The following is a 26,892-nucleotide window of genomic DNA, read 5'->3' as shown; positions in this document are numbered from 1 at the left end:
AGAGCTGGGGATTCAGATCTGCTCCCTGAGTACCTACCTTGTGCTGGGCACCGTGCTAGGGGCTGATGATGCAGCTGTGAATCCGATGCTCTCCTGCCCTTCCGGAGCTGACCTCCCGGTGGTGGGAGGTGAGCCCCTCCCTCAGACCAGCCTGGAAGACCTCGCTTCCCCTAGAGCCGTCTGGCTGGGCATTACAGTGGGGCATCGTGAGTGCTGGGACCTGGGGCCTCAAGGGCCCTGCGAGGCCACCCAGTCTGGAGACTGCAGGGACAAGGCTCCGGCAGCCTCATTTCCCCACTTCTTCCCATGGCCGCTGGGGGGCAGCAGAAGACACCGACCTGGGGCCCCTGGAAGGGAGTGTGGGTCGGCGCAGCCGTTTTCCCGCCGCTCAAGTGGGTATTCCGTAATGCGCATCACCCCACCAGAGAAAGTGGCCTGTCCTTCCCCGTGGGGCCTGTGTCATTGAGGCGGCTGATATGAGAGATGATCCCGAGTGGTGCTCCGTCAGCGTGGAACCCAGAACAGTGGGGGCCGTGTCCTAGGAGAGCTGAGGCACCTCCTGCCCCCTCCCCCCCGCCGCCTCACTCAGGTTCCAGGCACCAGGCCCTCCACTCTGGGGGCAGCACCGGCCCTGTCAGGTCACAGGCAGCCTCAGCCCTCCTGTGGGAGGGTCTGCACCTGTGGGAGGCATCTGTGGACAGAATGCCCAGGGATGTGGACCCCCTGTCGTCTGCCTGGGAAGGGATGTCTCCTGGTTGGTCAGGGCCCCTTAGCCCCTAAGCCAGACCTCACGTGACATCCTCAGAGCCTGTCCTGAGCATCTCTTGTTTGGAGCCAAGCTCCCAAGATGCCTGTTGTCCCAGGAGCCATCCAGGGGGCATAGGGGGCCTCACCCCCTTGCTGGGCCTGGACGGGCATCCGTGGGCATTCCGCATGAGTGCGTGTGCCGGGTCCTAAGGCTGCTTCCCTCCCTGGCTCAGGCCTGGCCTCGGGGCCTCTGGCGGCCGTGGGCTGGGCAGGGGTGGCTAAGCAGAGTTTCCCGGCCAGCCTGCCCCTTCTCTATGTATTTACTGGTTTTCCCTAAATGTTCCCATTACTCAGGCCTCTGGTCGGCACTGAGACAGAAATAAATCCCGCAAGGCAGCCCAGCCAGAAGCCGGGAATCCAATTCCCCATCAAAGGCCGGAAGAGGCGCCTGTGCAGATCACGCCAGACCACAGTGGCCCACACACCCCACATGGCCACGAATACGGCCATGCACACCCCCACACGCACACACGTGTGCACGCAAGCACTCTCACACACACACCCCCGCACGCACAGTGCCTCCCACCCACCCCTGCGCGTGCAGGCCCCCACGTGTCCCCCATGCACTCAGCTGTGCCTCGTGCACACACTTGCGATCACAAGTACGCACCCCCCAGTGCAGACTCAGTTGATGCCCACGCTCCCTGACAGCTCGGCTTACACGCAGTTGTGACCACACACTCTGGGGTCACAAACTCAGTCATCCTCAAGGCGCTGGTAGGCGAGACGAGCGGTGAGGGGGCGGGCGGATGGGCAGCCCCCGTGAGCTCTGGAGGAGAGTAGCCTCATGGGAACATGCGCCAGGGCTGCCAGGGCTTCTGAATTTTTAAAGAGAAACTGGAAAGCTGAATTTTTATGTGAAATATCCTGATTTTTAAATGTTGGCTCAAGATGTTGAAAATACTGTGAGGGCCAAACCAAACACGTCCCCGGGCCAAATTCCACCCACAGGCGGCGTTCTCAGACCACAGGTCCACATAGACACACACACACACACACACACACACACACACACACACAAATAGACACACGTATACAGACACACATGCAAACACATACAAACAGGCACACTGATACACAATACAGTCACACAAGTAGACACGTGCAAATGGACATCCATGTCCATATACACACAGACACAGGTACATATACGGTAGAACCACTGACTGACGCAGTACAGATGGACACAACACATATATGAACAGACACACATAAATATACATACATAAGTACAAATAAATACACAGATGCCAATATGCATACACTAATACAAATAGACACACCTAGCAGCCCCACACGCGTCCCTCTGTCTCACTGATGTGGGTGAGCTTGGTGGGGGTGCAGAGGCTGCCCGTGTGGCCTCTGAGCAGTTCACATCAAGGCCGTCCCCTGACTGATACATGCTGGGGAGAGGGTTCCCAGGACAGGGTCTCCAACCTTGGGCTGCCGGGAGAGCAGAGCCCAGGGGCGTGTGAGGAGCAGGGGAAAGGCCTCGGGAGCTGAAGAGTTCGCAGCCACAGGCCCTGGAGCTCTGGGAAGGGAGCTTGGGGTGGCCACAAGCCCGCCCTCCCCTGCCCTGACCCCCATCCTCCCAGCCGGGCCTTGTCCCCTCCTCTTCCCCATTGGGAAGCAAAGCCAGCAGGACCCCATGAGGGCTGCTCATCTGCAGAGCTCCCCGACCAGTGTTTCCGTCTGAGAACTGTGATTGGAAGGAAGCCTTTAGGGGAATTCAAATCTCTCTATCTGCCCTAAAACTGCGGGGGGGGGGGGGGGGGGGGCTAAACAGTAGGCGCATAATTAATGCAGCCGCCTTCCTTCCCCTCACCCGCACATTCTGGAAAGCTGAGGCCAAAATGAAAGGCTGGAATCTGGTCTTCTGCCTCTTCTGCCTCCCAGACCCTGGCCCCTCTCCTCATCCCCAGCCCTTGGACAGGGAGGAGCGCAGAATCCATGCCCACCACCTCTCGGCCCCCACAGCCTGCATGACTGTGACACTGAAGAAGGAGGGAACCTGTCACTGGGGATGTCCTGGCCTGGTGTCCTAGGGGCCTTACACTAGGGAGCAGGCTGCTGTGTGCTGAGCCCGCACAGGCCCTGAACAGGGCCCTGAGCTCAGAGGAGAAGCTGAGGCTCAGAGAGGGAAGGCAGCTTGCCCAGGATCACACAGCACACCCGGGAGCCAGCCAGGGTCCAGGGCCCTGCCTGGCTCTGGAGTCCCCTCCTCTGCCCAAGAGGAGGCTCTTCTGCCCCAGCCGGGGCTTGTTGCCGTTGGCCATGGGAACCTCAGGCTGGGATCATTCTGGAACTGGCTGAGGAGGCATGAGGGACAAGCAGCTGGGCCCACCCCAGCCTGTGTGCCAGAGCTGCGCAGCCAGCCCCACGGCTCCTGACCGACCCCTCTGACGGACCCCACCCCCCGACCCTGGCCAGACCTCTTCTAACAGCCAAGGCAGAGCCCGGACCCTCTCAGGCCACCGGGCAGGGTCATGGCCCCTCACACACCATCAGAGCAGGGCTCTGTCCCCCTTAAGACCCCTTAGGGCAGGGTCATGTCCCTTCTGAACTTCCAGAGAACTCAGTACCCTTTCCCCTGTGTCTGTGCTGTTCCCTCCCACCCTGCCCCAGGGTGAGGGCAGAAGGGTGAGGCTGTCACAGCCTGCCCACTCTGGGTGGGCGTGGGGGGCCCGGCTCCATCTTTGTTCTCAACAGGCTTGCAGGTTGAGATGGGCAGAGCCATCTGATGCCCCTTGCCCCCTGGAGGCCCCATTCTGAGCTGGGATCTATGGTCTCACCCAGGCTTGGGGCCTGGCCTTGGGTTCCAGGGGCCCCCAGCCAGGGGTAACGTTCCTTCCAAGGGCCTTCAGAGGTTCCTCTCCCAGTCGGAGCTGAGGGAAGACCAGCCAGAGAGGGCAGGGCCTGTTCACATGCCCAAGACAGGTGGGAGCTGAGGCCCGCCTTACTGGCCCCACTTGGGGTTCAGGGCAGCCCATGAGGTGCCAGACACCCTGGCCAAGGAAGCTGAGGAGCTGGGGTCTCTCGGTGCCCTCCTCCCTGCCCGTCCGCGCCCAGCTCGGCTGGTGTTTACGTGTTCCCTGCGGCTTGGCTGGGCTGGGAGGCCTTGAAGGGAGAAGTGACCACCTGGCTCCAGCCCCTGCTCAAGGCAAACAGGGTCCTGACTGCCTGCCAGGCCCATTGAGGGCTCCCACTTCCTCTGCCAACACCTGGATGGCCCAGGCGCTGCTCAGGGGCCTCTCTGAGTGGGAAGGCCAGCCCTGTCCTAGGGGTACCCAGTCTGAGTGTTTCAGGGGGAGTGGGCCTCGTGGACTCTACTTCAGAAGCCTGCTGAGGAGAAGTCTGGGTTGGAAGATGGGGCCCTGGGGCCCAGCCAGCTAGCGGCCTCAGGGACTGCCTGTGGGGTGGGTGGATGAGGTTCCCAGAGGTCCCGTAGCTCTGAGCCCTGGGAGGGGATGGGGGTCTGTTCTGCTTGGGTCTCCTTCTCCCAGCCAGTGCCTCATGCAGGGTACTTCCTGCCTGCTACCTCCTCCACAAGGTTACCTCTCCCCTGAGGCCTGAGTAACCTCCTCTGGCCTCTCCAATGAAGCAGGGACTCTTCTAAATGTGTCTCAGACCTTGGTTGCTCTCCCTGTACAGTTTCCAATAGCTCCCAGCATTCACAGGAGTCCTCGATGCTTAAGCTGGCTCAGTGGCCCTTCAGGTCCTGGCCCACGTTTCTCACAGGGTTCCAAGCACATCACACCACGTGGAGCCCCATGGGTGCACCGGGCCTTTGAGCAACTGTTTGCCCTACCTGCCATCTGGAAAGGAAGGCGGGGCTGGGCCTGAGGCTGCTCAGAGTACGTCTATGCCACCCACTGACTATGACACCTCACCCAGTCCCCAGTGGGGTGGGGGTGCTGTTTGAGATGGGGGGCGCTTTCCAGATGCTGCGTCCACGGAGAAGAACAAGTTTGCGCTGGAGATGAGGAAAGGCAGGGCCAGGCAGGGGCACTAGCTTGTATAGGCTCGGGGGCAAGGCCGTCCTCGGACTTGAGAACGAAGCTTGTTCTGGTCAGAGCTTGGGGTGGGGATGCAGTTGGGTCAATTCTCAGTGTCAGGCCAGGAGGGCCTGTGCCATTCTAGGGCCCAAGACTGAGGTGGGCAGGGGTGAGGGGTGCAAGTAATGTGGCTAAAGTGGCAGGTGGGTGTGGGCTAGGGATGCTTAGTGACGGGCTCAGATCCACGGTGGGTGGATGTGCTGAGTCCTGCAGGCCCTCACCCCAGCTGGACCTGTGGGATGACCCCAGGCTCCCCCACAGTTCCTGAGCCCCAGCGCGGACCTCAGCCCACGTCTCACTTGATGGCCTCGGCACGCTCCCTTGCCCTCTCAGTCTGGTGGCCAGAGGCGTGTCAAATCCAGGGTGGGGGCTGGAGATCCTGTGTGGAGAGCTCCCTGAGTGCTCCAGGCCCCAAGGGACACAGCATGGCCACCAGACAGGCAGGAAGGGGCCTGGAGCAGGGCCAGGGACCCAGGGATCTGCGGTTGGCCCTTGGTGAACAGTGACGGGGCAACAGGTGAAGAGTTGGCAGAGAGGAGCCGGGGTCCCCCCCACCCACCCCGGGGCCTCAGCAGAGGCATTGGAGGCAGCAGCTGGTGGCGGGGAGAGGCTGTGGCCCAGCTCCTGCATGGCTCCGCCGGGCCCCCGTGTGACCCCAGCAAACTCGGGCCGCTCTTGGCTTCTCCCAGGTCTTTCCTGCTGGACTGTGCCCAGCCCCCGGGGACTGGCCCCTGGCCCCTGGAGCCCTTCCAGAGGTGAAACCCAAGAAAGGCTCCATGGCTCCCGGCCCTCGCCTCCCCTCCTGAGCCCCAGCTCAGACCATAGGAAGCTACACACTGCTTCCCTTTCCCTTTTCTTTTTCTTTCTTTCTTTCTTTCTTTTTTTCCTCTTTTGTCTTCCCAGCCCCGCCCTGAGTGGGCAACCGTCCAACCAGCCGTCTCTTGGTCCGTCTGTCAGCCCTTATGCCCACGGGTCCAACCCTGGCTCGGGTCCCGGATCACATGACAGTCTCCCACTCCTCCTGCAGCAGAGCGGGCGGCCGCTCGGGCGCCGAGGCCTCCTCGTCCAGCCCTGAGCAGGAGCCATTGAGGAACCCGTCATCCTTGGGAGCAGCCACGGCAGGTGGTGTGGCCTGGAGGGCCGGGGCCCCCGGCCTGCTGTGGCCGGGCAGCGGGGGGTGGCCGTTGGTGGTGGCGGGCAGCAGGCGGGGGCTGAGCGGCAGGCCGAGTCCCGTGCGGGGGCCTACGTTGGTCACGCTCGTGTGAGACACCATTGGGCCGTAGCTGTAACTGCTGCTCCCACTGCGGGCCTTCCGCTTAAAGTCCAGGGCCAGTGTCCAGCGGCTCCAGGATTTCTTGATCTCGGCCTGCACCTGCGATGGCCCGTGGGAGGGCGGGGCGTCAGGTAGGCCTCTCTGCCCTCCGCCACATGGTCCCCCCCCCAGCCCCAGCCGTGCCCTCATCCCTGCTCCTGAGCAGAACCGGAGGCGTGGGATGTTACTGGAAAATTCCAAGGCCAAGTAAAATCCCGTCATCCTCAGAACGTGGTGCCTGGCTGCAGGCAACCGACACACCCGGAGTCTACCAGGCTCAAATGGCCCCAGGGGTGGCTGAGTCGTTCACTCTGGATTACGGAGCCTTCAGCCGTGGGGCAGGGAAGACAAGGGCTCTGCCAGAGACTGAGGAGCCCGCAAATCCTAGCACATCCTGAGCCTGAATCATCTGGAAAGACTCTCTGCCCTCAGAATATCCTCAGGGATGTTCTTGGAGGAACAGAGGAACCGGACAGGAGAATGGAGGAACAGGACTCGGGGAACCCTGGCACTTCCGCGCCCCCCTGCCTTGCCCCAGCACTGCCCACCCCGCTTACCTCACCATTGCAGAAACAGTATATGATGGCGACAAAAAATCCCTGCGGGGAGAGGCACTGGGCGTCAGGGCCCAGAGGCCACACCTGCCGCTCCCGCCCTGCCCTCCCTCCCCCCGCCCCCCACCCCCGCCAGGCCTCGGCCAGGCCCGCGCACCTGGAAGGAGTTGAAGAGCATCTCGTAGTGCATCTGGACTTGCCAGAGCGTCCCTGAGACCTCGGTGTACGGCGTGGCCATGAAGACGATGTAGTGGACGCCGAAGAGCGGCATGAGCACCAGTGTGGATTTGAGCAGCTTCCTGGGCCAGCAGAGCAGGTGGCTCAGGGACAGGCCACTTCCCCTGGGGAGGCACCGAGCCACCCGCACCTGCCCGCCCCAAGCTCTTAGGCTCCAGGAGCCACGAAGGGACCTGCGGCTCTGGCCTGAGCGGAGGACGACCCAGTTAACCTGGGACAAAGTGTTCGTAAGGGCCCTCGGTGCTTGCACCCGCTGGTCCCCCTACTGGCCCTCACTTCCCCCTGGCTTTACGTCTTCATCCCACAGCCCATTCCTCAGGTTTCAGCGGGGCTGCTGTCCTCTCGAAGCCACCCACTGCCCACCTGTCCCTTGGACTCGCTACAGTCAGCTCTTTGAGGAGAGGTCTGGGTTTGCCCCCCTCCCCTGCAGACCCCAGCACTGAACGGCCCAGGTTGGCTCCGGGGCGGCCCCAGAGACCGGGGGAGAGCCCATGACTGCTGGGTGGGGCCAGCCAGGGAGCCGGGAGCTGGGTGCTTCCCTCGACACAGGCTCATGTCTTTGCTTTGGTACATGGTGCCGGGGTGTGATGACCCCGGCACTCCAAGGAACCCTGGGCCCGGTGGGCACAGCTCACCGGTACTGCTGCCGCGTGTCACACCGGCCAGCATTGGTCTCCCGCAGCTTGGTGGCGAGCACCCGGACGATGTTGATGAAGAGGATGAAGTTGAGCTGTGGGAGTGAGGGAGGGCTGCATCTCGAGTTGCACCCTAGCAGGGTGGGGGCGACGGCCCGGGGACCCACGGACCCGCCCAGGCTCTGCTCTGCCACTGCGTCTCCAAGTGGGCCCTTGTTTTCCCCGACTGGACTCAGGCCCGTGGCTCCAACCCTGGGGTCCAGGGAAGCCTCTGTAGTCCCTTGTCAGGGGCTGGTCACCGGCCCCCTTAGTGCACGCCCCCACCCAGCCCTGTTGCCACCCCTGCTCACCACAATAGAGGCCAGGATGGGCACCTGGATGATCCACTTCTTGTTCCCGGAGCTCAAGTCCCAGCACCTGGGGGAGGCCGAGGCATCAGCTCCCAGCCCCCTGTTCCCACCCTGAGCCTGGCCCCAGAACTGGGAGGGACAAAGGACAGGGGGGTGTTGGGTAGGGCCAGGCCTGAGGCACCCCCCTCAGACACTGCTTTTGAAGCAGCCTGACCCTGAGGGGGTGCCTGGCTCATGGCTGGACAGAAAACTGAAGCTGGGCCCACTCAGGGCCAGGCCACAGGAAGCGGTCCCCCCCATGCTTCACAGAGGAAAGGCGTGCCAGCGTTATTTCTGGCCTGTGGCCCGGCCCCGCGGCCCCCTTCTCTGCCTGGACCTACCCGGTGTTGGCCAGGGTGGCTCTCACACTGACCCACACGGCCACGAACACAGCGGGCAGACCTGTGGATGCAGAAGGGGCAGCATGTGAGGGTATGCAGGTGCTGCCCACGGTGTCTCTCCCCTCAGCCCATTCCTCTCATCCTCGATGACCCCCCAGCTGACCCCCACCCTGTTCCTGAGCCCCGTCCGCCTGGGCCCATGGGCTGCTTGGTGACAGAGCCACATGATGGTGTAGGCCATTCTGCTTCCCCCACGGCCTCCTCTCGGGGCTCCCACACTCAGGACCCGTCAGCCCTCCGCCCTCATCTTGGTTCTACATGTCCTACCCACACACGCAGGCCTGTTGGGGCTCACGGGAAAACAGGGCATCGCTAACTTCCCCACGCCCAGTCCAATCCCCCCTTCCCTTTAGGCTCTGGACTGGGATTTCCTGTGGGGGAGGGGCCAAGGGCCAGCATTTTTCTGCCCCAGCACCAACCCCCCCAACACACACACACCCAGTTTGAAAGGTCCTAGCCCCCGTGGATGAGGCTGGATGGAATGACAGTTGTTCCAGGCTGAGTAAAGGCCACAGGGGAACCTTGGTGTTCCCAGGCCTGAGTCAGCCCAGATGGCACATGATACCTCTGAGTGAGCTCTGCCTCTACCCTCCACCCCCTCACACTTCATTCTGGGTCAGGTGCACCCTTGGGAGGGGCAGGGTGCGACCCGGGTTTACGGTGGGAAAAAAGAGCTCTGACGTTCTTGTGTCACCAAGTTGTGTTGCTCCAGATCTGTGTGTCTCCTGCCCACCCCGAAACCGTCTAGCCCCAGAGTCCACAGGTCAGTCGCCGGGACCAGGTCTCCCCCAACTCTGGGGCTTGCCGTGGGTGAGGTCAAGGTCAGAGTGTGTACCAAGGGGCTGTGGCTGTTGACCTGAGAGCTTCTGGGTGCCGAGTGCAGGGAGGGCTTCAGCCACCGGGCCTACCCCTCTGCAGTCTGGCCAGTTGCCCCGGAGCCCAGCCAAGCTCTGGAGCTGCCAACAATAATGGACAATTATCGGTAACTCCATCCCGGAACCCGTGGGGGAGGAGTGCAGAGCCCCAGCAACCCATCCTGCAGAGGGGCTGCCGAAGCGCGGAGGATGCCGAGTGGGGGGCCTGGAGCTCTGGGTCATGGCTCCTGCAGGCCGGGTGGCAGTGGTGTGGACAGCCCCACGCAGTAAGGGGACTGGTAGGGAAACAGGGCTCACGGTGCAGGGAGTGTCCCAGACCTCAACTCCAGCCCTAGGGTGACCTCTGGCCCACCATCCCACTCTGATCCTGAGCTGAAATCTTGACCTGAAAATACTCCCTCCCTCTCCTGGGCTGAACCTCAATGGCAGGTGAATCTGCACCCAGGTGAGCCCCAGCCCCAGGCTGAGCCCAGGGGTGAACCCTGACCCCAGCCAAGCCCTGTCGCCTGAGCCTGGGATGGGGTCAGACTCAAAGAAGGGGGGTGGGCAAGCCACCCACTGGCTGCCCCACGTCCAGGATGGGAGAGGCCGTGCAGGTGCCTCACCCTTAGTGGCCCCTTTGACCCCGCCGCCTGTGGTGCCCCCCTTGTCTGCGCCTGGCTGCCCGCCGCGCCTGCATACCCCAGCCAAAGACCGTGAAGCCCCACAGGTACTTCTTCTCTGAGAAAAAGGCCATGAAGATGAGGCTATGCAGGTACAGCCCCTCCACCAGAATCCAGTAGTAGTTGGTGGCCAGGAAGTAAAGGAAGAAGGTCACAGCTACCCTGCAGCCGGCCTAGGAGAGTAGCTGGTGTTAGCCAGAAAGCAGGCCTGCATCTGGGGAAGTCGGGGATGGGCTGGGGGTGCCCATGAGATAGGACAAGTCTCTCTGGGCCGGCGGGGAGGAAGGGCCAGGCTCTCTGGTCAAGGGCGGAGCTGAGGAGCCGGGGGTCGGAGAGGGCACTCAGGACAGTGGCAGGGGCCAAGGTGAAGAGGTGGGGTGGTTGGGGCTACTGGGCTGAGGCAGGAGTGTTGAGGAAAGTGCCGGGAGGCGGGACAATCACAAAGCCCTTGGCCGTAGGTCCGGGGGGGCTGGGCGGAGGGGTGCGAGGGACACAGTGGGGTGGCCGTGAGCGGCCCGACGCCCGGGGTAGCAGGAGGCCGGCGGGGGCTGGGGGTGTTGGGGGGCGAGCTGGAGGGGGCGGGGCGGGGCGGCGGGGGTGCCAGGCGCGGACGGCCAGAGGGGGGCACTCACGTAGCCGGCGGCGGCGGCGGTGGGCGGCGGGGGTGCCTGGGCGATGGCGCGCAGCTCTTCCTCGGTGAGGCGCTCGGCCTCATCGAGCGTGGCGCCCGAGTAGAGCACCGCGTCCTTGACGAAGATGCTCACGGCGCGAAGCATGAAGGACAGGAATAGGTGCATGTGGATGTAGTTGCGCGTGCAGTGCAGCCGCCTGCGGGGCGCGCGACAACACCGTGGGTGGGGGCCCGGGGACACGCGGGGTGTGGGGGGGTTGGCCAGGAAACCATGATGTGCATGGGGCGGGGGCGGGGGGGAAGGGAGGGACGCCCCGCCCCCGCGGAGGGGGCTGCGGACACCCTACCTCGGCCCCGCCCCCGGCCCGGCCCCGCCCCTCGCCCCGCCCACCTGAAGTAGGCCAGGATGAGCACGGCCACGGTGAGGGAAGCCAGCGACACCGAGTAGCCCACGGTGTAGATCATGCCCAGGCGGTCAAACACCTCCTGTGCCGGAGGGGACACAGCGTCAGAGCCCTGGCACTCAGGTTAAGGGTCAGAGACCAGTTAAGGTTGCGGGAGGCGTCAGGCCTCGCTCAGGGGTGACCTTATCCAGATCAGGTTGGGGAGGGGGGAAAGCTCGCACCCGTTCACGCGTCTCATTGGTCAGGAACTTGACACACTCGCTGTAGTTGGCCCATGTCCGGTTGTGCCCAGGTACCAGTTCCCAGCTGCCATTGCGGTCACAGCGTCGGTAGGCGTGGCCTGCAGGACCACGGGGAGGGTCAGGGCAGGCAGAGAGGTCTGGAGCCCTGAGCTCCCCGTCCTGACACCCCTGTGGTCCCCACTCTACTCCACCTACTCCTTACCTTTATGATTGAAGTCATAAATGTAGTCAGGACAGGGCACGGCCACCACCTCACCTGGTGCCCCCAGCGGCCAGCAGAGGATGTGGTCCCACTCGGGCAGGCAGGGGCGCCCTGTGCCCACAGAGACAGACAGACAAGGTGGGGGACACCAGTCAAGTCCATGGTTAGTGACCCAGAAGAATGAACACACCTGTGGTCGCTGGCTCCCTCAGGGACAGGTGTGCCCCAGGACTGGAGAACTCAGGCCTGGAGCGGTCTGGAGAGAATGTATTGAGCCTTACTACCTACTGTGTCCTGCATAGCATTGAATCCCTGGCCTCACAGAATTCCCACAGCCCCTGTATGCGGGTATTGGCACTGGCACTATTTTCTAGATCGGCTGGTGGAGGCCAAGAGAGGCAAGTGATTTGCCGAGGTCATACAGCCTAGGCCCATGCCCTCCTCAGGTACTCAGCCCCTGGCCAGGCCTCTCTCTTTTTCCTCTGCTCTTGGTTCCACCTCCAGGTGTCCCTGGGGAAGGGCAAGTGCCCAGACTAACTCCCTTAGCTGAGAATGCCTTCCATGTGACCCTTGCCCAGGATCCATGGGTAGGAGGCAGGAGGTCTAGCTTCCAGTCCCTGCTGGACTCCCAAAGAGCTGCTGACCTCGTGCAGGTGTCCACCCTCTTTGTGTTCCAGTTTCTTCACTGGGTAGCTGGGATTGACCAGATCAGCCTGTGCTTTCACCACCATCCCAGACCACCCTAAGCACCTGCTATGAGACTCCAATGATCACTCATAGGAGGAGGTATAATCCCCCAAAGCCAAGTGCTAATTGTGGGATTCAAGACAGGGTGACATATCCTACTTTGGGGCTCCAGTCTCACAGCAGAGATACTAAGTGACCTGGGAAGGTCCCCAGCCTCTGAATCTTCTGCTTTCCACTCCCCCCCGCCCAGGTCCCTTCTTCCCCCCTGCAGGACTCCAACCACAGGACTCTCCAGCCGTCCTGGAAGGCTGCCTTGATAGCTGGACCCACCCCAGCTTGGTGAAAGGCTCTCTGTCCTGGGCACCATATTCCCAGCCCCGTCTGGCTAGGCCCACAATTCCCTCTGGTCCCTGGGGAGCCACAGGGTGACCACAGCCTCCCAGATGTGGCCCATCTGGAATCTGCTGCCCACCCAGCCGGTTCAAACCGGCCCTGTGGCTGCAGTCTGGGCTCTGCGTTTGTCTCTCCTTACCTTCCTGAGGGACAACACAGCCCTGCATCTCCCTCCCTCTCTTCTCTCCTCCCCTCCTCGTCCCACTGTCTCAGCCCTGCTGTTCCGTGGCCTTCTCCTCCCCTGCTCTGTGTCTATGGCCCACCACACTAACGTGTTTGGGTGCACCCTCCTCTGACACACTGAGTCCCAGTCCTGGTTTATGGCTCCTGGTCCCCTCTCTGTCTCTCCCTCTCTTTGTATCTCTCCCTGCCCCTCTGTCTCCCAGGTTCTCTGTCATCCCTCTCCATGGTAGGGGCCACAGCCCCGGGTCCACCCCTGGGGTAGTGCGGGGCAAGTTCTCTGCCCAAATCTCCTGGGGGTCTGGCCCCATCCAGCTGCCAGCCTCTTGCACATGATACCTCCTGGGCTCTGTGTCCTCCCAGCCCCTCCTCTGCTTTCCTGGGGAGGGGGCCACAGCCTCTTCCTTTCCAGAAGAGCTGAAGAGCATGAGCTCACAGAAAGGGGATAGAGCGGTGGGGTGGGTGGGTCCCTGCCCGTCTCGGATGGATGCCCAGAAGCACAGACATACCTCGGTGCCTGCTGCCAGTGGGCGCCTCGTTGTCCTCCTCAGACTCCGGGTAGAGCTTCCCAGATGCCTTCTCTTTCTTAGGCTTCCCTGATGTGGATGCAGATGCCCATGCTTTGTCTGATTCCATTATGTCAGCTGGAGAAATCAGGGCAGTTATGGCTGTCAACTGTGCTATGGCAGGAGACCCAGGGCACCCTCCTGCCTCCAAGGCACCCTCTTTGTACGGTGGGGGTTGATCCCTGCCCTGCTGACAGCCCAGGCTGTTGGGAGAGCTTGAGATAACAGGCCGGAGCAGAAGTAAGTGGAGAGCACGGAGACTGTCAACAGGAGGTCCAAATGGGAGCGAACACCATGCAGGGGTGGGGTCAGCGGGCTGAGTGGGCTGATATGGTAAGTGCGGGCAAAACATGGGCAGCGGCAATGTCCTCCGACCCAGGAGTTTGGAGTCAGAGCCCGTGCAGGAGGACAGGGCCCCGCCAGGGGGCGCAGGACAAAAGTGGACAAGTAGGGGTGATGTCAGCAAAGGCTCAACGGTGAAAATGAAGCCCGGCCAGGGCACGGTGCAGCTCACGAAGCTGGTGGTGTGGACCACATGAGCAAGAGTGTGCAGGTGTCAAGGGTGTTCAGGCAAGTCTACCTACCCGTCCCCTGCCCTCAGATACTTGAGTTAGGAATTCCCCAGAGTCCACAGAAGGACCCTGGAGGCTCTCTGAGTTGGGCTGGCCTTTTCGCCATTAGAGAGCTGTTTGAGGTCTCTCTGCCTCGCTGAAATGTCTCCCTCATTATATGACTCGTGTCCCTCAGTTACAGCCCGAGCAGGGCCCCCAGCCCTCCCAGGTCAGGGTTTGGGACAGCAATGCAAAGCTTGAGTGCAGACACCTCGGCGGGGCTGGAACGGCTGTGCCTCTTATCCTGCCTGATCCCGGGACATTAGTAGGGAGCAGGGCAGCAGGACGGGATGGAGCAGGAAGAGAGGGGCTCCATCAGGATGGGGCATGATGGGGGGCAGAAGGTGCCTCCGGGCTTCCACAACTGGGAAGAGCGCTGGGTTCAAGACCCAGAGGGCGGGGGCCCACCTGAGAGGGCGGAGGCCCACCAGACCCTGAGGTGACTGGGGCGGGGAACCAAAGAGCCACCAGCGGGGCCATTGTGGACAGGGCTGGGACTGCAGAGACCCTGTGAATGCCTGTGACTATGAGCAAAGTCCGTGTGCTACAGAGTGTGTCACTGCGTGCCCTTGGGTCCCCAGCAGTCTAGGGGAACCGGCTCCAGACAGGAAGCTGTTCTCCTCGGCAAGTCAGGCGGGGCCTGGGCCTCTTCCTGGTGATGAGATTTAATCAGACAGGCGGCAGAGGCCTGGATGGGTGCTAATGAGCTCCCATCTCTGCTTCCAGAAAGTGGACTCAGGAAAGAGACCAGCTGGAGATGGGGCAGGAGCTGGAAAGGCAGGGGCTCCTCCCACCTTGACCTTGGCAGGGGTCCCTGAAGATGCTGTGCTGGTGTGCAGAGGCCCTCCCGACCCCAGGTCAAACACCCTCTCTCGGACAGTGACCATGACTCAGAGTCATAGATACCCATCCCTACCCCTCTAGCCTTCTCCCCGTCCAGTCCCATGGACCCTTGATTCTACTGACCCTGGACACCTCAGCCTTGTCCTTGGACCAGGTGGCCTTCTTCAAAGATCTACTTATTCTTCTGGACCTGCCTTGGATACCTCCTCCTCCAGGAAGCTGTCCCAGTGCACCCCAGGCGGGTGCGGCACCCTACTCGGGGCTCCTGATCCTGTTGTGCCTTGCCAGATCTAAGCCTGCTGGGGATGATTCGGACTGTGGCTGCCTTCTTCCTGCCTGATCCCACCCTGGGAGGGAAGGCTCTGCATTTCAGCCTGCTGACTTTGATCACACCTCGCCCCCCTTTTAACCGGACGCCCCCTCTCCTGGTGCCACTTGGTTCTGCATCCTAGGCTCGCACCTTCACTGGGCCCCTCCCTCCCTCTCTTGACCTCGCCCCCAGGCCCTCCTCCTTTGGCCCCGCCCCACCCGGCTCCGCCCCCACCTGGCCTCTGCAGGACTTCTTTGAGCCGCTTCTGGCATTGGGCCTGGGCGCGGTGCAGCAGGAAGATCTGCTCCTCTTTGGTCATGACGTCATCTGCATCCACCTACCAAGTTGAACGTCAGACTGCAGGCCGGCCTTTCCACCGCACTGACAGGTCCCACAACCATCCCAACCTCCCTGACGGATTCCCCCACTTTCCAAAGGCTCTGCTAGAATTTGGGAACTCTGCCTTATGGAGCTCCCATTTTACAGATGGGAAGCTGCGGCTCCAAAGGGTAGAGCCAGAAGGATAAAAGAGGGAGGCGGGATGTCCCCTGCCTGTCCGCTAGTAACCCTGTAGGCTGCAGCCACTGATATTCTCTGTCCAGTCTGTTCCCCAAGGGTACATGGGAAAGGGATGGAATGTCCCAGGATGGATCCTCACAGGATCCTGTCTGCTGGGGACCTGGTGGGGAGAGCGGGTGCATAAGGAGCGGTGAACTCTGGGGAAATAAACCAGGCCTGGATTCTTTCAAGCCCTAGTGCCCTGGGGGACCTTGGGAGTCACCAGTTTCCATCCTGGCCCTCTCCGCAGTCACTGCTTTCCCCAGTGAATGGGGAGTGCCTCAGCCGCTCCCAGCCTTGCAGTCCCAAGAGCTAGAGGTCGGAGGAATCACTGGCAAGTGGTCTGGTTGGGTGGGCACTCCTGAGCCGGCTGTGAGCCAGAGTCACCCCATCCCACTGCTTATCTAGAAGCTCCTTCCCCCGCGAGGCAGAGGCAGACCCTGTGTTCTGACGGTGCCAACAACAGGCCTTTGCTCCTGCTGTTCCCTCTAGAATGTGCTTCCTTCTCTTCCTTCCAGCCTGCACACCCCGGGCCCACTGGGATACACGGGCGTCATTTTGAGGAAGAGAACAAGAACATCGTGGGCATCGCGAGGTGGGGGGGGGGTCTCACCCTGAACCTATGTTCCCCCGACTTAGAGTTCGAAGCGGGTCAGAGTAAAGGCAGCATCCTGCCCTGGGGACAGATCAGTGTGACCAAGCCTAGCCACTTCCATGAGTGGGACCCACAGAGGTTAATGCATCCCTCACATCCCCCTCCCCCTTTTAAGTCGGGCCGAGTCCCCTCAGACACCCGGGCCTGGGACATGTCTGTCCCCTTAGACCCCTCAGCCCCAGAGCAGGGCTGTGTCCCCTCAGGTTCCACAGGGCAGAGCCTGGCCCCCTCACACCCTCAACAGGCAGAGCTGCCGCCCCTCAGGCATCGCAGGGCCGGTCCCCTCCCCGGTGTGTGAGCGGAACCGTGCGGGGCGGACGGGGCGGACGGAGAGCCGGGGGCAGGCAGGGAAGGAAGGAGGAAGGCTGGGGAAGGGGCGGGCTGGCCGGGCGGGGCGGGTCAGGGAGCCCGGCGGCGAGGGTGAAGTTAATTGACCGCGTCTCTCAGTGGCAGCAGCGGGGGCTTCCAGGGCCAGGGAGTCTCCAACCGGCTCGGCTGGGCTCGGGATCCGCTGGTTTCACTTAGCGGAGGCCCGTGCGCGTGTGTGCGCGTGCGCGTGCACGGCGGCGCGTCCGGCCGGCTGGTGCGCTCGGGCGGGCCCCCAGTCTCTGTGCGTTCTCACGTGGGGACCGTGCGGCGTGCACATCTGGGACGTGAGCCTCAGGTGTCTGGGAACATGCGTGTGTACGTGGCTTTCTGGGCAAAGGTCCGCGTGCGTGCGCGCGTCTGCCAGTGTGTCATGCGGCTGTTCCTTAGCAGGCGTGTCTGTCGGGTGTCTGTGCTTCTGCGTGTCCCTGGAGACTGAGTTGGGCCCTGAAATCTCGGCCGGATCAGTGCCCATGGACCACCCCCCCCCCCCACCCCAGGAAGGGCTGGAGCAGATTCCCATGTGCTGGCTCCTCTCTCGGGGCTCTGCGCCCTCCTCCCCCAGCTACAGCGGACTGGGGCAGAAGTAGCCTGGCAGGATGGGGCTTGAGGGAGGACAGCTGGACCTGCCCTAATCCGAGGGGCTCCAAGATCAACCTGAAGCTCTCTTTGTGCCTCTGGCATTGCGGATCCAGGCTGCTGAGGAGTCTGGTCCCTACGTAGCTGCCCTGCTCCCTCGGACCCATTATCACGCCCCTTCACTACCATTTCCATCATTACAAGAGTACCTCCATCAGTAACCACCACCCACCATCACCACCACCAACCGTCATCACCTTGACCAACACCAAACACAACCATTACCATCCCCCATCACCGCCACCACCTGCACCAGCACCATTACCACCATGAGCACCAACTACCAGGAGTCTAACCACCACCACCACCATCAGCACCATCCCAACTGGCAGAACATCATTACCATCACCACCGCCAGGGCTATTCCCACCATGACTCACACCACTACCGCCAGTATTACCACCACCTGCATCACCACTATCACCATCACCACCGAAGGCAACATTAACCCCATCACTGCCATCACCATTATTGCCGCCAGCCCTATACCCACTGTCGGTACCGCCTCTGCTGTCGTCTTATCCTGACTCCCTCACCATGGCCCTGTCCCCACCCCTTCTTCTCTGCCCACCTCCATCTCTCTCAAGACAAGCAGATACTGCACCTTATTTTTTCCAGCTGATGGAAAGCTCCTGAGTGACTGAGGCTTCTACCAGTCCCCAAAGACTGGCATACCAGCCCTCCCCACAGACAGACTAGCCCACCGATGTGACTGAAGGCAGGCAGTCACAGGTTGAAAACGGCCCATTTGGCAGACTGACAGATGGACAGGTATGCTAGCTGGGTGATGACCAGGAACTAACATACGCTCTCTCGCAGGACTGAGGCATCGGCTCAGCCTCCACCTACTGCTGTTGGCTTTACCCTCTCTGTGGCCAAGAGGGGGCACCCCCTCTTCTCTGGAGTCCGGTTTCCATGGTGGGGCTGGGAGTGCCCAGGAGAAGGGAAGGGATATGCCTCCAGCACCCCAGGGCCCCCAAACTCTTCCATTCATCCACAGGGATGGTGGCCCCACCTCTGGCCTCCCTGAACTTGTAGGACCCATTTCTCTGTCCCCCAGTGATGGCACGCTGCAGCAAGAGGAATCCAAGCCTGAGTCCAGGAAGCACTTACCCAAGGAAAGGAGGGCAGTTCCGCACCAAATTCATTGCCACTTGCCTTCGAGGGCACCTCCCCTGCCTGCAACGGTCCCTGTTCTCCTCTCCCTCCCACTGCACCCTCTCCTCATCCAAGCACATTCTGCTGGCCAGCAAGGGAGCTTGAATTGCACCTCCACCAGTGACTGGCTCTCCGTCTAGGAAAGTTGCTTAACCCTTGCGATCAGGATGACCGTAGGGCTGTGGGTGAGGATTCAGTGAGAGCCTGGGCATGGGTGGGGGTGGGGCCGAGCTGGTGGCTCGAATAGCTCCCGTTAGCAGCAGCACATCATGGCCCTGCTACTCTGGCTCTGGGCACCCCTGCTTCTGCACACTGAGGGTGGCCCCAGGCTGCGGACCCAGAGTGGCAGGGGGAGATTGGGTAGATGACTAAGTCCAGGGGGCCACAGTGAGGGGTGGGGGGAGGAGGTGGGACTCCAGGAGGGCCGGGAGCAGGGAGTACAGGAGGGCCTACTGGGTGAAGTGTGCCTGATGAGCTTTGGGGGTGATCCAATCTGGGCTCACAGTGAGAGTCCGGGTCACTGCCAGGCCCCCTGGGCTTGGGGGGGGGGCAAGAGGGCCCTCCATCAGCCTCTGCCCTGACAGGCGGCCTTATGTCCTGGGGGTGAAGGGGGATGTGCCGGCAGCTGTGCTTCCCCTCCTGGCCTGGTGACTGTCTGCTGGTCCCTCTCCCCACCATGCCCCTCTTCCCCTTCCTTGGCAGAGTTCAGGTCTTTCTGGCCCAGCTCCTGGTGTGAAGGACTCAGGCTTGCCTTAGTTTACATCCAGAGAGCCTGCAGATCTTGGGTTTCAGGGGCAAGGGCTGAGGGACCCTTTTTTCAGGGTTTCAGGGGCAAGGGCTGGATCATGGCCCGGGGTCACCCACCACCAATGGGGCCACCCAGCCCTGGCACCAGGCGTCCCGAATCCCCACCTACATCCCTCCTATGGTCTTGGGTTAGGGCTCGGCTTCCGTGTCCCTCACGGTAGCACACTCCCCATGTTGAACCGCCCACCCCCCACAGAGCCTTCCCGTGTGCACACGCATGCATGATGTACAGTTTGTGAACGTACAGGGAGTGGGGTGATGCCCTGACCTCAGCCCCGAGCTGGGGGGGGGGGGGCGGAATAGGGACAGGGGCAGCCTGGGAGCAATGAGCTGGTGTCTTGGGGGCTCCAGGCAGGGTGCCGGTGAAGGCTGGGAGCCAGTCTGTTATTTACAAACATAGACGCTGCTGTCCCAGGGAGAGAGTAGTGTGTGGTCAAGAGGCCCGATGTGTTTCTCATTTCCTGAGTTCAGAAGCTCAGACGAGGAAGAGAAAAGCCATCTGCTCACTACCCCTCCCCTGGGGGGCAAGCAGCTCCTTCGACCTCAGACCTCAGCTCGCAGGGAAGCCCGACCGAGGATGGTGTCGGAGTTGGGGGTGGGAGCAGTGGTGGCAGTGGGGGTGGAGGTGAGGGCAGTGAGGAGGCAGCATCGAGGCTGGTGATGGTGATGGAGGTGTGACGGTGACAGTGGTGGTGGAGAGAGCCAGTTCCATGCCACTGACCAAAGGAGGGCCACTCCTCTCCGTTTCACTCCTAACTGCCAAATTCTACACATTTGCTGTCTGTGATCCCAGACATGCCTACATTCTCCTCCAGGCAAAACTAAGAAGGAAATATAAGGGTTGCCTCTTCAGTGGCTGACACCTCTGCCTTTGGGAAAGGGGCTTCTTCCATTGGATGCTGTTAGCCTCGAGATGCCCTCTTGGGTCCTCTCATCCATCCCTCTGCCCGGGTTCCACCTGGCCCCCTGGGGGAAGGCGGCTGTAGGCTTCCCGCTCACCTCTAGAGAAAGCAGACCTGCCTGGGGCCCATCCAGCCCCTCTGCCTGTTAGCACCAGCCACTGACCCTGGCGCTTTGTCCCCATCTCCTTGACCTTCCGCCACATCCCCATCTTACAAACAGGGACACTGAGGCTCAGAGTCACAGGTAAAAAGAAGCAGCAGCCCTGGAGGAAGGACGCAGCCCCGTGGGCCCCCTGGTGCGAGGCTCAATCCCAGTGGTCCAGAGTTCTTCTGAACCGTATCTGCATCTTCCGCGGCATCAAGCAGGCGCCTCCCAGCAGAGCCTCCGAGGCAGCCTGCACAAAGGGAATTCAGGGGTGGGGGCGGACAGAGAGGGGATCACGTGGCGATGGTGCAGGTGGTGGCATCTGGTGCCCAGCTCTAACAGGACAGAGGACAGTGGTGCCCTGGGGTTAGCAGCGAGGGGAGTTGTATCTCCAGAAAAGGCAGAGGGAGAAAACCTTGGCTCACAGGGGACCCCCCCCCCCTTGTGACCTCCTGGCCTTCCTGCATCTCTTTTCCAGGTTCTTGATGTTTCCCGTGCCAGCTGGCTAGGGACTGCTCCCCGCCCCTTGCTGCCCTCCGTCTGTCCGGCTGGCCCGAGCAGGCTGGGACGGGCTCCCTGCCGGGGACACTCCTGCCCCGCCACCGCTGACAAGTGCTGACTTTTCCTCCCCCTCTCCAGGCCTTCCTGAACAGGCTGCCTGTGTTCAGGGCTGGGAGAGGCTGGGGGGGGGGGGGGAGGCACCGTGACGCCTCTCATCCTGGCCAGCCTTCAGGGCAGGCGGTGGGATGGAGCCTGGGGTGGCGGAGTTGGCTGCTGGACCCGGTGGATCTTCACGGGCGGCCTCTACCTGGCCTGCAGGACTAAGGCCCGGAAGGGTAGTATGGCCTAACCTGACCGTATGCCTGGTCAGCAGAATAGGGTCCCACCAGGTCTCACCGCCGCACGAGGCTGGTCCCAGAGTTGGGGTTCTTTAGGGTTCGGAGGTGTCCGACGTCTTTGCGAATCTGAGCGAAACTCTGCACTCTCTCCCCGTCACACTGCATTTTGCAGACAACTTCTGGGGTCTGCAAAACCCTCACCCCACCCTTTCTTTTTCCTAGGGACTCTCTCTCTGAAAGAGCTGCCTTCCTGGTGTGGTGGCTGGACCAGGGAGTGTCCCCAGAAGGCCCACAACAGGAATCTGGGGGAGGCCGCTTGACGCCTCATTAAAACATTCCGAAGAAAACCCAAGTTCCCGGGAGGGCTCGGCCCCCCTCCTCCTGCTCTGTCCACAGGCCGTTCCCAGAGCTGGGGTGTGTGGGGGGTGTTTAAGGGCAGGTGATATAAAAAGCTTCAACAAATCAATACAAAAAAAGACAACCCATAGAAAGATGAGTAATGGCTCTGTGCAAAGGTCTTAGAAGAGGGACAATAGACCAATGTAAAGTCCAAAAGCTTACCGGTAATTGGCAAATTAAAATGGCAAGAGACACAATTTTTCACCTCTCAGAATGGCAAAGGTGAAAATCCTCATACTACCCTATGAGACAGAGGGTGTGGGGGAGAGACCCTCCTGGTCCCTACTGCTATTGTGAGTATTAATCGGCACAGGCTTTCTAGAGGGCAGTGTGGCCGTGTCTAATAAAATAAAAAAACGTAATGTGCTCAGACCCAGCACTGACAAAGTCTAGAAATACCCTACAGGGAAACGGTCACACAGGGGCACAAGACGGCATTTCCAGCAGCTTCCCTGCCACTGTCTGGAATCACACGCGCACACACACAAAAAGGATGCAGAAAAGATCTAAATGTACATTTCTAGGGACTGCTTAATGCATCCCAGATTTTGGAATACTATGCACCATTAAAGAAAATAGATCTATATTTACTGACAAGAAGATCTCCGAGACACACCTCTACGTAAAAAAAAAGTACATGGCCAGAGCCTTAGCTACAGACAGATACCATTCATTTTACAACACGCAGAAAACAACAGAACAAAACTGTCTGCTTTGTACGGACACAAAAAGAGATCTTTTGGAAATAGACAGAAAAAGGTCTGGGAGGATATCCCCCACCCAGACTTGTTAAAAATGGTTTTCTCTAGAGGAACACTGGGGCTTGGGAGTCATCAAGGATGAATTCTGTTTAATCTGTATTATAGGACTCTTTTATAAGAAAGAACATATTCAAGTATTAGTTCAATTAAACAAAAGAAAATAAAAGTAAAATAACAGAAGGATTTTATGAAAGAAAGAAACAAAGAAAGAAAGAAACAAAGGAACAAAGAAAGAAAAAAAGAAAAGGAAGAGAAATTTAAAAACCCACAGTGGGACATGTGGCTCTCTGATCAGCACGATCCGTCACCTTGCTTTGGAGGAAGAAGCTGGGTGCGAGAGTCTGAAGACCTGGGTTCAAGTCCCACCTCTACCACAGACTCACTGCCTGAACCCCAGGGCCCTTTCCCATAAAATGGGGGGGGGCGGTGAAAGGGCAGACTGAGAAAACATTTGTGATGGTTTCTAGCTCAGAATCGGAGGACAGTCATTGTTCAATACATGGTGGTCTTTAAAAGAGGGCCTGTGGCCACGCTGGTCCTGGAGCAGGGGAGGGATCGCCTATACTCCCAGCCCCCACAGTCCCTTCTGTGTCAGACCCCGAGGTCACATCTTTACGCTCAAGGCCTGCCCCCCCTGTTGACCTGCCACCTCTCGCACTGCGGCTTCTCCTTCACATGTGTGCGTGCTGAGGGCGTCCTTAGGATGAGGCACCCCCAAGGATAAGACCACCCCTTTGCCCCCTACTCACAATCTGTGGGCCCATCCCTTCCTCCAAAATTCACTCCACCTGACCCCTAGCTCACAGCTAGTATTCCCTGTAAGGACAAGATGGACCAGCTAGCTGAGTCTGGCCACAGCCGGTGTCCTCCCAGTGGAATGCGTTTTGGTCCCCGAACCCTGAGGTCCCTGGAGGTGTGAGCCTGCTCCTGGGGCTGGCTGGGCAGGCAGCACACAGGTTTGGTTACAGTGGTTATCGGCTGAGTTTGGTGGGCTTGGTGGGTGTCAGCACAGATCTGGGTGGGAATGGCAGCCCCTAGGTTCAAAAGAGGAAGCTGGCCAGCTGTCAGTCTCTCGCTGGCTCCAGCTGAGCCCAGGGGGCCTACAGGGTACTGGGTCATCCTTGGGCCACATCCTCTAGCCCTAAACCCAGTGCGCACACGGCTTGAGCATCCAGCCACTGATGTCGCAACAAGGTCTCAGGGCAGACCCAGCCATGGCATCCTTCCTCCTGCCCTGCCCTCAGACCTGAACCAGGGCTAAGCCAGGCAAATTCTCTGCACATGCCTCAGCTTCCCCAGAAATCAGTGTGGGACCCTGGGGACCCATTACCCCCTCCCCCTGGAGACACAGGGCTTGGCACTAGATTGGCATGCAATAAAAAATGGTCATATTGATTGTGTGCTTCAGATTACTTTAAAAATGGGAACAATAACAAACCCTTTTTAGAGAGTTGTTGGAAAAATTAAAGTAGTTAATACTCTAAAGTGCTTAGGACAGTGTCTGGCAAGTAGAAAGCGCTAAAAAAGCATTTATTAAATAAAAATAAGAGACAATAGACCTGGGTGCACATGTGCTCACAAATACACTCACACACCCACATATATGCACGACTACGCCCCTGCAAGTCATGTGCAGACCCACCGCTTCGGACACATGTGTTCACAGGTGACACGCGCTCACACGGACCTAGAGAACAGTCTGCCCAGAGGCCCAGCGAGCCCTGCTCTGGCACAGAGATGGCTCTCAGCACACTCACGCCCATCGTCCGGTCTACCCCAGGGATGTGCACACAGACTGCGGGCTGGCTGTGTGCACACCCTGGAGGGGACCCTGGAGAAGGGGAGCCTGGCCCAAGGGGAGGGTGGGGAAATGGCTCTGGGTCCTTGCATTGACCTCAGCACAAGTCTCTGAGCCTTGATTGCCCCATCTACAAGTCCTCATATGGGGTGAGGTCTCTGGCTTTGGGGAGCCAGAGTCGTGAGTGCCCGGGCACCAGGGAATGGGACATGCTGAGGCCCCGGAGGAGAAGAGAGCCTCACTCAGATCAGGAGATTCTTGGGCAAAGGTTTCTCGCTGTTTGTTTGTTTGTTTGTTTGTTGTTGTTGTTGTTTTACAGATAGGGAAACTGAGGTATGGAGGATCGCCCCAGGTCAGACGGGCCTGAGGCAGAGCTGGAGGCATCCCAGAGCTCCTGCCTTCCCCCCTCAGGTTCTGCCTGGGTAGGGAGCTGGTCAGGAGAAAGTGGCTGCCGGCCTGCCTGCTTGTTTCTCTAGAAGGCAGATGCCCCCACCTGGGAGGTACTGGCGAGGCAGCAGGGGCCTTGAAGTCGGACACACAGGCAGACAGCCTCCTCAGCAATGGGCTAGGCCCCCGGGACAGGGCTGCTGTGAGATCTGACTGACTCCCCAGGTCCTGGCCCCCAGTCTCTGGCCCGGGAGGAGGACGACGCTCCCGCTCCCCTCCGTGTCTGCAGCTCTTGGCCTCTGCCAGTCCCCTACTTTTCTCTGCTCTTCCTGGTCTGTCTGCTCCTTCTGCTCTGGGGAGTTCTCTTCTGCACCCCCTTTGTCTCCCTTCTCTATCTCTCTCTGGCCTTATCTCCCAACCTGCCTCTTCTGCTCCTCTGGTCCCCTCTTGGCTTCTGGTCTCAGGAGGGTACACATGGGGGTCCCTCACTCACCAGAGTCCCCCTCCAGCATGTTTCTCCTGGAGGAGTGTTCTGTGAGCTCGGTCTCCTTCAGGGGACCTCCATCCTTCCTCCGAGCCACACCACACCCGCCTCTCTGGGCAAGAGTGTCCGCGTGTGTACACGCGTGTGATTGTGAGAGCTGGAGGGGACCCTTAAATCCTACCCCCTGCCTGGGTGATGCTGACCTCAGACCCACAACCGTGTCCTGGATTGCAAACAAAACTTGCAGAAAACAGGAGGCCCAGGAGCAAAAGTCTGTGGGACCCTACATCAGGGCCAAAGCCCGGTCTACTGCTAGACCACACTGTCATCCCTGAAGGAGACACAACCAGAGCTGTGGTGCTCACGGTAGCAGAAGACAGAGGAACCCCAACCACAGATTTCCAGACCTGGGACCCCAAACCCAGGCTTCAGAAATAAGGGGACCATAGGCATCTGGAACCGAGTCCAGACACCCCAGAGACAGCAGGCACCCGGGATCTCGGGTCGGAGGGGACGCTCATCCAAAGTTCGGATTATTCAGGGAACCCAAGCCTCTGCGCCCTGGGCCCACCCCAGGGACTGCAGAGCAAGCCCGCAGCCTGTCCTGGAGTGCCGGCGAGGGACTTACCAGCGCGTATGCGGAGCTGAGCACCGGGCAGCAGAGCAGGAGCGCCAGGCCGGGCGCGATCCGGACGGCCCCCATCGCCACCGCCTAGGGCCCCGTCCCTCGGGGCAGCCGCCGCCGCCGGCCCTGGTGGTGGTGGTGGTGGGGTACAGAGCTGCGTCAGGCCGGGCTGCCCCGCCCACGCCCGGGCCTAGGGGACCCCGGAGGCCAGGCGGCCCGAGGCCCCGGGGCCCGGCGCGGGGCCCATGCGCCGAGGACTAGCGAGCGAGGGAGCGCAAAGGAGAAAGAGAGGGAGGGAGGAAGGGAGGCAGCCGGGGGCCGGGCGGGCGGCGGGCGGGCGCCGAGCGCTGCGGAGCTGCCCGTCTGCCTCGGAGCGGAGAAATCACATCCATATGGCCGGGCCCCCCGCCCCCGGCCCGCCCCCCGCACCCCCCCCCCCGCGCCGCCTTTTCTTTCTTTCTTTTTTTTTTTTTCTTTTGGGGAACTGGGAGCTGTGGCTTCGCCCCACGCCCAGTGGGGGAGGGGTCGGGGGAGGGGTTGGGGTCGCGGTCTGCGGGGGGCGAACCGGGCTGTTATTTTTAGCTCCGCGGCTAGCGCAAGGAGGGGGGGCGGGGCGGGGCGGGGGGCGCGTTTTGAGCCGCTCGGGGCGTGCAGCTTAGGGACGCGATCCCAACTTTGCAACGACACTGAGCCCTTCGGTGCTCCGGCCGCCAGCTCTCTGCCCCTCAGCCCCCTCGGATCCCCATCCTGCCCGCGGCCGCCTCCCGAGCCCTCTCCCCATCCTGGGCCGGAGCCCCGCCTGCGCCCGCGCCGCTGAAGCACGCCTGCGGCCGGGACGCTCTGCCCGTCGGCCTGTCTGTCAGTCCGTCTCTAGCTCCCCCAGCCTTGGCCTCCGTTCTTCCAGCAGCCCCGAGCTCCGTTTCGGTCACTCCCTCGCTCCCTCCCTCCCCTCCCCCTTCTCTCTCTCTACGAAAACATTTGCAAGTTTCCAAAAAAGCCACGGAGCCGAGCGGCGCGGGGCTGGCGGCTCCACCGGGCTCCGAGGAGGCGCCGCCGACTGACACCGAGACGGACCAGCCCGCCCGCCCCGGCCAGGCCCGGAGTCACCCCTACCCAACGCCGGCCCCCTTCCCCGGGCGCCCGCCCCCCCCCGACCCCGACTTACTCCGAGCGCGCCGCCGCGGCCCCCGCCTAGCCATGGATGTCGGGGACCCCCCGACAGCCTCCCCAGGACAGCGCCCCGTCCGCGGCCCCGGGGGAACTTCATGGGGCCCTCGGGATCCCCTCTGGCCGGCCTGGCCTCCAGCGCCCCCCGCCCGGCCGCCGCTCGGAGCCGCCGCCCGCCGCGCGCGTCCCTTGCCTCGGCGTCTGCC

General features: G+C 61.2%; 1 protein-coding gene across 3 annotated transcripts; it reads right to left on the bottom strand.

The window, feature by feature from the left end:
- Positions 1-1,301: 1,301 nt before the first annotated feature.
- On the bottom strand, positions 1,302-26,892 carry PTH1R (parathyroid hormone 1 receptor). Of its 3 annotated transcripts, none has more exons than XM_027587598.2 (15): positions 16,645-16,720; positions 16,168-16,230; positions 15,231-15,333; positions 13,176-13,310; positions 11,407-11,517; positions 11,184-11,302; positions 10,950-11,044; positions 10,560-10,755; positions 9,947-10,100; positions 8,331-8,391; positions 7,951-8,017; positions 7,601-7,695; positions 6,886-7,027; positions 6,732-6,773; positions 1,302-6,234 (listed from the first exon to the last, which is right to left on the bottom strand). In XM_027587598.2, the coding sequence occupies exons 3-15, from the start codon at positions 15,313-15,315 to the stop codon at positions 5,860-5,862; spliced, it is 1,677 nt and encodes a 558-aa protein (XP_027443399.1). In that variant the 5' UTR covers positions 15,316-15,333; positions 16,168-16,230; positions 16,645-16,720; the 3' UTR covers positions 1,302-5,859. The 3 variants fall into 3 exon arrangements, with proteins under 3 accessions (XP_027443399.1, XP_027443400.1, XP_027443398.1); XM_027587597.1 differs by lacking the exons at positions 16,168-16,230; positions 16,645-16,720 and adding exons at positions 25,523-25,645; positions 26,685-26,892 and having other exon boundaries at positions 5,752-6,234; XM_027587599.2 differs by lacking the exon at positions 16,168-16,230 and having other exon boundaries at positions 15,231-15,323; positions 16,645-16,744.

Source organism: Zalophus californianus, chromosome 1, assembly GCF_009762305.2.
Source record: "Zalophus californianus isolate mZalCal1 chromosome 1, mZalCal1.pri.v2, whole genome shotgun sequence".
Taxonomy (NCBI): domain Eukaryota; kingdom Metazoa; phylum Chordata; class Mammalia; order Carnivora; family Otariidae; genus Zalophus; species Zalophus californianus.
The sequence above is the reverse complement of the archived record's forward strand: the minus strand, read 5'-3'. Positions and strand labels throughout refer to the sequence as shown.

What these genes read in the sequence shown, in the direction of transcription:
- PTH1R (XM_027587597.1), bottom strand. Translation starts at nt 25,597, where the DNA reads ATGGGGGCCGTCCGGATCGCGCCCGGCCTGGCGCTCCTGCTCTGCTGC. An exon ending in CCGCCGCCGCCGCCGGCTAC is followed by an intron (nt 10,101 to 10,559) that starts GTGAGTGCCCCC and finishes CTACTCTCCTAG; the next exon opens with GCCGGCTGCAGGGTAGCTGT. An exon ending in CTTCACGGTCTTTGGCTGGG is followed by an intron (nt 8,392 to 9,946) that starts GTATGCAGGCGC and finishes CTGCATCCACAG; the next exon opens with GTCTGCCCGCTGTGTTCGTG.